Here is a 9,169-nt window from a genome sequence, read left to right on the forward strand (position 1 = left end):
GGCATAATGCAACTAGCGCAGATCGAAGCCAGACAACGGCATTACACTTTCAGATTATTTTGCAGCTGTCTGTTGTTCCTCTTGTGAAATGCCGCTCATGGGCACGTAAGTTTCCTACGCATATGCTGTAGATTTCTAGGCATTTATTATTTGTGATACTTGGCGATCCAAAGTTAGCGTAGCGATTTCTAGAATACCGGAATTTAAATTAAATTAATTTGATTTTACCTGTGATGATGTGACAATAATAATAAGTCCAAAATCAAGTTGGTTTGAATATCATATAAAATTTCTTAGACTTCACTCAATGTTAGTGAATCGCCAGTTACGCTTTCGAATTCCAACATGGTGTTGAAAGGTACCTAATTGTATGTATGTATTATGTCCATACTTACAATCCAACTACTTAAGTATAGTGCTTATCAAAACTATACGACAACCACTTATTGACAAGTTTTTACGATTTTTTTTTATTATTAACTTTATTTTTTTTTTTATAAAAATATATTTCAGTTCACTTCAAAAGCTTCAAAAATAAATATATTTAATCACCGAAACTAATAAATTTTATTTCAAAAAATTTCTTACTTTCTCGGTGTTCCATAACATGGCCAATGCCTCGAATTTAGTGCTATATTAGATATATAAATTTTTAAATTATTTTCTTAGGTGGAAATTCTTTCAAAAATTGTGTCTAAATAAAAGCATACTCCAATACATCTATACATAACTGGTATATTCCATTTACCTTAAACAGAATTCATAGATTGAAATTTGGGAAAAGTAGAAGATCTTTGCTGTAAAGACGAAAGATATTCCATTTTACAAATGTTAAGTTAAATTGAATTTGATTTTTTAAATAAGGGACATCCGAAATTGTCGTAATACAGCTGTTTTTAAACCTCTTTCGTTTGTCATCCATATTATAATAATTCATTAAATTTGAATTCGAATTCTAAATATTTTCCAAATAAACCTCTTTTCAACTTGCTTCGCTTTACATTTATATTAATTAAATTTAATAAGACTCTTAAAGGGGTGGCACCTCCTTTAAAAAATATTTTCGAAATTAAGGATCGTTAAAAATCTTTTGGCATCATTTTATGAAAACTTTTTAAATAGAAGATTTTACTTTTAATCTGATGGTAACCCTTTTAAAACTAGTTTTATAATAAAGCGTTCTTAAACCTCTTTCATTGGCCACCCATATAGCAATACTTCATTTAATATATATAAAAAAATGTAACTTTAAATTTTAAATAGGTGGCAACTCTCTTAATAATATTTTCGTAATAAAGATTTTTAAATATATTTGGTTTGCTCGCCATATTGTGAAATTTCATTGAATTTATATTTTGAAATATAATTTAACTTTTTAAGCAGTTTGGCAACCCTCTTAATTAAATGTATATCGTACACCTATGTATGTAGATCTATAGTGAGCTAACTCAAAAACGAGAGCGGAAAATATAGCTGCTTGTGGATCGTACAGATTCAACGCAATTAATACAGAAATAGGTATAACAATAGTTTTTTAGTTGTTGTATATAATTATGAAGAAAAAAATATTTGCATTAAAAAAAGTCGCCCTAAATTTTTGTTGAGTTGATCGCACTTTAGATTAAGGTTTGCGATATGTTAATCCAGGCCGTAAGCTGAGTTCACTCGCTCACAAATATTCACACTTATAAAATTAGGATTCAACTAACTTGTAAATTAAATAGATTTTAAATTTCTAAACTGGTGGCAATGCTCGTTAAAACTAATTTCGAAATAGATACAGCTTTTTTAAAACCTCTCTCGTTTGATACCCATATTAAAAAATTTTATCATTTTTTTTTTAATTTTTTTAATTTTTTAACAGGTGGCTGCCTTCTTCAACAATATTTTCTAAATAAAGCTTTCTTACGACTTTCTGGTTAAACACCAATATCGAAATAGCAAAGTATTTATTTAACTTGTTAACTAAATTAATTTTGAATTTCCTAACATGTGGCAGCTCTTTAAAAAATTATTTTTGAAAATAAGCTTTCTGAAACTTCGGTCGTTTTATACCCACAACAAAATGTTTCATTTAAATTCTAAAGTTTTTACTTAAATTGATTTTATTTTTTTGAGCAAGTGGCAACCCTCTGAAAAAAATACGCTGGAAATAAATCTCTTGAAGCGCTTTTGTTTGAAAACACATTGTTGTGATATATCATTTTGCTTATTAATTCATTGACTTTAACTTTTTTTACAGGTGGCAACTCCCCTAAAAAACATATTCGAAATAAATACTTTTGGAATGCACTTTCGTTAGACAACCACTTTTTTGTTATATTTAACTTATTAATTAATTGATTTTAACTTTTGAAAAAGATGGCAACTCTCTTCAGAAACTCTCTATATATTAACACAAGTTATAACCTATCTGAGTGGCATATGTGGCATGGTATTATATCCAGAATCAATCACTCTCAAACTTTCACATTTTTTTAGTACAATCCCAATAAACATTGGGCTTGGTTAACATGGATTATTAATATTGTTTTCGAGTCTCGTAGTCTCGAGTGTCGAATTGAAATTTTATTCAGAGAGTCTTATCTTTTCCTTCGAGAATGAACTGTATTTCACTTTCTCTCTTGTTATTATAGTTTTTATTTTTTTTTTCGAACCCATTTCGAGTATATTTTCGATTTACTTTGAACGTTGGAAAACTAAGGTTGGTTAGGAGTTCGGTCCCAGTTCGATGTTCATATTGGATATCGAAGGTCTTTTTCGAACGTACGCCACAACGTTAACTGTAAAATAACAAAACTCATCTAAATCCAATTTCAAACTTTGTACAAGATTTATTAAAATTTCATTTTTTTTAAATAATAAAAAACGCGAAATTTTGATGAAACTTTTGTGGGTTTTTTTTTTTTATTTTTGCTCAATTCTTGAAACTTGAATTTATGGATGTGGGTTTGGTTATATTTACATTGAACTGTATTTTTATTAAAAATATTTTAAATTAAATAATAAAAAAAATAAATAGTCCAAACCTCCCCTTTATGTGGTTGTCCTATAGTTATGGTAAGCACTATGTAGATACAGATACTCGTATTTATTTATGTATGCTCGTGCGCTGCCTCGTGTCAGGCCGCAGCTACTGTTTAACTACCAACTGACCTCAATTGAAATGCATTTTTGGCCCCTATGAAAATTGGCGTTGACACTTTGCACTTGTGTACTCGAGTGCAAATAATGGCTGTCACCATTTCCGTCGCAATCGTTAGTAGTGTTAACATTGTTGTTGTTGCCAATATTTTTTTATTTTTTTGCTCTCTAACAGTTGGTTACAATGTTAAGTGGCTGTACATTGCCTGCAATTTGTTGACCAAATATATATGTATGTATGTATATGTATGTGTGTACATAAATATAAACATACAGTTAATTTTTTTTTTATGCATTTGTATTTGTACATTGTCATATTAGTGTAATGAGCAAAGCAAATGGCCAAGAAATATTCCGCTCTTTGCGCCCCGCCTTATACATAAATGAGATGCATTGAAGTGTGACCTTGCTTCGTGAATTCGAGTAGCATGCTCGATTGTGCACATTTAGTTGTTGTTGGTATAAGTACATACGTATATATGTATGTATGTATATATTTAAAGGTACAAATGCTGAAGTAAACAATATTTGTTTGCACTGATTCTGGCAAAGGCATTTTAATAGGATCCAAGTTCGGTACTTACACTCGAGTGCATATCGTTTTAGTCACCGCAAAGAGAAGTGAGTTTATTGCCATTTCTTTTTCATCTTCACAAAGCGTGGCGCAAATTCTACTGTGGAATTCCATGTAGAAGGGGCTACACGCTGAATTTTGATCTTCAAAAATATCTAAATGAATAAACGGTGCGCTTTAAATATCCTGCGTGGAAATTTACCTGATTTCATATTGCATCGCTCAGGTTTTCAAATTGCATATTTATAGAATCGTCTTATATTCACATACAGATATTTGGTGAGCACAATTAACATATTTTTAAATTGAATACAGTTTAGTATATAGTTTTGTAGGCCATTCAAATTCAGTTCTATAAGTAAGTGCAAGTTTTAAGTAGCTTATGGTGTTTCTGTTTCTACCAAAAAAATTCACCTGATTGTGCCTTTCTCTTTTCGTTTTCGATTCTAAAAAAAAAAACAAATAAATAAACACTTTTTGAATGGTCAAATGAAAATGGCAAGAAATAATATGCATGGCCGTACTCCGTCATGGCGTATGAGTAACATTTTCCATTTTAAAATTAGATTTTTTTCATTCGCAATTAAATTATCTTGGGATAATGACCTGATCTAGAAAAACGGTATACAGATACAAAACTAAGTTTACATATCTTGTCGTGGTTTTGTGTCATTTTAGAGTCCCTAAAGTGTTTTTGGCAAGTTTTGTTTGTTGAAACAAATTCAAATTCAATTTCTTCCATAAAAAAAAATGGCGAACTTTGTATATTTATTATATTAAAAGTAAGATCTTTAATGGCTAGAGGGCGTCGCCCGTGTGTATTATTTCATATATAAATATGTATATGAGCCATTCTTACCGTGGTTTATTTATTTATTTTTTTTGTCTAAGTGTGGCGGCTAATCGGTTTTATAAAGGTTTTGTAAGGCTCTGCTCGTAGACTGTGCTCCTATAAGGGTTTTATTTCCGAATTCTCTACAAATGTATACCTATTTATACTGCCGGTTTCGCGAAAGCAATTTAAGTGGAAAATAATTTTTTCCGATAGTTTCTATATTAAATTCACTTAAGTTACTTTCTGGAAACTTTCTTGCTTGAGGTCAGCAATTGATAAATTTTGGGTATGCAGTTTTGTAGATCATTAAATTTTAGTATAACAAAGTGAAAGTTGCAAGTTCCTAAGAGTTCTCGTTGATTTTTCATAAAATAACAAGCGCTTTTATTTCTCATTTAGCAAGCAGATGTGCTTGAAATGTTGGAAAAAAATTATTTAAAATCAACGCGACCGCTTAGCCATTTGGAAGTTGCATACCCAATATTTTTCTAGAAACTCAAAAAAGTTTTTTTAATTTTGATGAACATTTTTTTTAAAACATTTAAAATTTTTTTCGTGATTTTTTTCGTTTCGGCGGAACCCTAAAATTGTTTTCAACTAATTTTTATTCTGTAACATTTATTAACGGGAACAGCAGATTTTCTTCAAAATTGCTACTTTTTCTGCACTTTGCACTAAAATATTGAATACAAACAAACAAAAATTTAAAAATCGGGCTCAACTTGTCGCTTGCAAATTTTATTAGCTTCTTCTTCTTCTTATTTGGCGCTGTAACCGCCTAAGCGATTTTGGCCGAGTCCAAAACAGCACGCCAGTCATTTCTCTTCTGTGCTAACTGACGCCAATTGTAAATGCCAAGTGAAGCCAAGTCCTTCTCCACCTGGTCTTTCCAACGCCGAGGAGGCCTTCCTCTTCCTCTGTTACCAGCATCGCGGCCCGCGTTGAATATTTTCAGAGCTTNCCTAAAATATTGAATACAAACAAACAAAAATTTAAAAATCGGGCTCAACTTGTCGCTTGCAAATTTTATTAGCTTAGTCATTTAAATAATTGAATTAATCAAATTGAGTGAAAAATTAAGGCTTCAGTGAATTTCGAACACTAAATACCAGTTGTGAATCACTGTGCGATGGTTAGGTATTAGGTAATAAGGTACGGCAAAAAAAATAAAAATTTCATCAGGTAAATTTTCCGAGAATATTCCATTTATTTTTTTATTAATTTTTGTTTTTTTCACGAAGTTCGAGTACGTGTTAGGTACTAAGCACGAAAAAATTCTAAAAAAAATCCAAGGCTGTAGTTTAATGTTACATACCTAAATATTTAAAAAATATCATAATTATTGAAAGGGGGGAAATAAAGTAAATTCCATAGGCCTGTGTAATAAGAGAGGAAGTCATCAAATCAATGCTTTTCTCGCACACTTTTTAGACTCGAAAATTTTTGTTTTGAGCATTTTCTCTATTCAATGACATTTTGGGATTTGTGTATTTAGAATTTGAGTGTTTTGTATGATTTCTCGCTGTTCAGTATTTCCTATACTCGTTCAAGGCTCTTCAAGTAGACTTTTCTGAATTCAAATATTTACAATCTGAAGGTGTTCGAATATCTTTTCTATATTGAAAGAGCAAATACTCTTTGAAGGCTCTTCACGTTGACTTTTGTGGATTCGGATAATTCTGATCTAAGATTTTGTATATGTTTGTTTAATTCATAAACGAATTTGCATTGTCAAACACTCCAAGTACACTATTTTTGACTTTAACACACACACTGGTTTTATACCTAAGTGAGTTTGTATAGAAATCTGGCTGTAGCGCCATACTTTTTTATATATTTTTAATGAAAAAAAGCAAGTTCGAAAGGCAAAAAATTAAAATTTTCGTTTTCTTATTAGACCTTTTTCATGGTAGAAATACACCTGGAGGTTTGCCATTGCCTGCCGATGAGCGTCGGCTATTCCTTTTCTAATTTAAATATTGGGACTAGTTTCTGCGGGGTGCAGTATACACTTTTAACCAAACAGCCGAAAAAATTAAACAAACTCCGGAAAGTACCCGGGTCAAAGTGTGTCTAAATCAGATTTAGCCTTTACCAATATTGGATCCGTTTTGTAACCATTATGGGCACTATTATGAAATTCGGTTAGAAATGCCTCTTTTCTAGAAATGAAAACATGCGCTACCTTTTTCTGAATCGCCAAAGAAATATTTACTTAGTTAAGGCAGCGGTGGAAGTTTTATTTTATGATCAGCTTTATTTTGTTCCTAACAAACACTGAATAATTGCATACTTGTACTAAAATATTTATGTAAATTTATCTTTCTTACTATTCAACAGAAACTTGAGCAAGACGATGACGACGAGTATCTCAACTCCTCCTGGGCCGACGGCAGCAGTTTAAAACGCAAAGTTCATGGCATGGATAATATACGTTTTCGCATTGGACAATGAAATGTGTGCGCACCAATTACTTATTTAGCTTTTTAAAAAAAAAATAAATCTCAGCTCGTACCAGAGATATGAACACACACCACACGACAATTATCACTAAAGAAAACAAAAAAAAACTAAAACAAAAATAAATAAAATCCAATTATCGAGCTTAGTACTTTTTGGATGCAGCACAAGCAAAATAAAAATAAAAACAAAGAAAATGCAATAAATTTAATATAATTACTGGTAAGCTAACATCAATGCGAAGGGAAATAACAAATATATGTACACACACAATATATACATACGTACATATGTAATTATGTGCTGCTTACTAAATAAATACTACATTAAATAATTAAATTTAGTACTTACTTGTATTGTAAAAAAAAATTAAGCGACTTAATATAACTAGCGAATTAGAGTATAGTACATAAATAGATATTTGCGTATGGCAAACAAACTAAATTAAATTAAAAATTTAATAATTAAAAATAAATTAGTTTTGGTAGTATAAAAAACTAACTATTTAATACATATTTATCTACTACTAAAAAGGCTATTGCTAAATATAGTTACACTCGTATAAATATTTTAATGCTGCAGATAAATACTAAAAAAAAAGAATTGTTGATAATTCATGCGTGCTGGCATACATACATACATACATACAAGTGCTCATTCATAAAAACATGCATAATTACATTATATTTTACAAACCAAAAATCCAAAAACTAAAACAATTACATTTACTTACATATGTACTTACATTAGACTGGTTCGAAAAAATAGAACTTTTGCCTTGTGAAATATTTTCGGGACAGTGAGAAAGAGGCGCCTGCCAAAAGCGCTGCTCTTAATATTAATATTTAGAGGTCACTAATCGTGAATTTCTATTTCCCATGTAAATAACACAGAAACAGTTTTTTTTTTCAATTTGGAAATTTTATAACTCGTTATATAGAGTTGAAGGAAACTGAAGGCTGTAGATTATGATTATGATTATGAAAATCAGAGTTCCAAACCTTGTGCAAAATTAAAGAAAATTCTGCAAAATTTCATTCAAATATTGCACTTTTTATTTACGCTCTCTAGAAAAAAGTTGAGTATGCAGTTTTTTAGCCCATTCAATTTTAGTATAACAAAGTGCAAGTTAGAGGTAGCTGGGACTTACCATTGATTTTTAGCAATTTTTTTTGTTGAAGGGGTCGCTCATTTTCTCCATATAAAATACTATTTGATAATTTTTTTATATGGAAAAAATGTGCGACACCTTCAACAAAAATATTTCCCAAAAATCAATGGTAAGTCCTATCTTCCTAATACCTGCACTTTATTATACTAAAATTGAATGGGCTAAAAAACTGCATACTCAACTTTTTTCTAGGGATCGTAAATAAAAAGTGCATTTGAATGAAATTTTGCAGAATTTTCTTTAATTTTGCACAAGGTTTGGAACTCTGATTTTTGGGGTTTTTGTTGTAGAATTAACCATATTTTTATAAAAAATTGGCGAAAAATAAAATATTTAAAAAATAGTTGCCCATATTGTAAAAAATTCGCTGTACTTAAACTTTATAGACGGACTGTAGACTGACTGAACAGAACTGAGGTTTACCGTTGATTTTTTTCTTGACGGTGTCTGTCAATTTCTTTCATACAATAAATAAAACAAAAAACTATATAATAAATGGCCAAATTGATCATTAAATAACACTGTAGCCAAAATTTCATGTTTTTAACAGTACACAAAAAAATGCTGAATAACGTGAATTTAAGATTGGGTCGTAGATTACGGATCTTTTACCATTTTACCGGATCAGGTAATTTTCCCAAGATATTTACATTTTTATTAAAAAAAAGTTTAAATTTTAATGGGGAAAAATAACTTTTTAATGTTCTTCAATTGTAACAAATCCTGTTCCTTTGCAAAAAAATCAAGCTACTAACGATGAAATTGAAGATAAACAGGTTGTGGATGCGCAAACGAAAATGTGCAATAATTTTTTTGTATGAAAATGGGGCAGAAAGGAATGTTACTCATACGCCATATCGAACATGGCCGTACTTGTACCAGCTCATACATATGTACACGGCGTATGAGTAACATTTTCCATTTTAAAGTTTTCATTTTTTTTCATTCGCAATGCAAACTTAAAATGACAATCTACAGCAAAGTG

General features: G+C 30.4%; 1 protein-coding gene across 1 annotated transcript in view; it reads left to right on the forward strand.

Moving 5' to 3' along the window:
• tipE (temperature-induced paralytic E) overlaps positions 1-7,189 on the forward strand; it is a 21,710-nt gene extending 14,521 nt beyond the window's left edge. Inside the window, exon 2 of the mRNA XM_017628922.1 lies at positions 6,894-7,189. Within this exon, the coding sequence (XP_017484411.1) occupies positions 6,894-6,957 (64 nt within the window). The 3' untranslated portion in view covers positions 6,958-7,189. The remainder of the gene's footprint in view (positions 1-6,893) is intronic.
• The last annotated feature ends 1,980 nt before the right edge of the window (positions 7,190-9,169 follow it).

This window comes from Rhagoletis zephyria, unplaced genomic scaffold (assembly GCF_001687245.7).
Source record: "Rhagoletis zephyria isolate East Lansing unplaced genomic scaffold, Rhagoletis_zephyria_1.1 Rzeph_scaffold_06339, whole genome shotgun sequence".
Lineage (NCBI taxonomy): Eukaryota > Metazoa > Arthropoda > Insecta > Diptera > Tephritidae > Rhagoletis > Rhagoletis zephyria.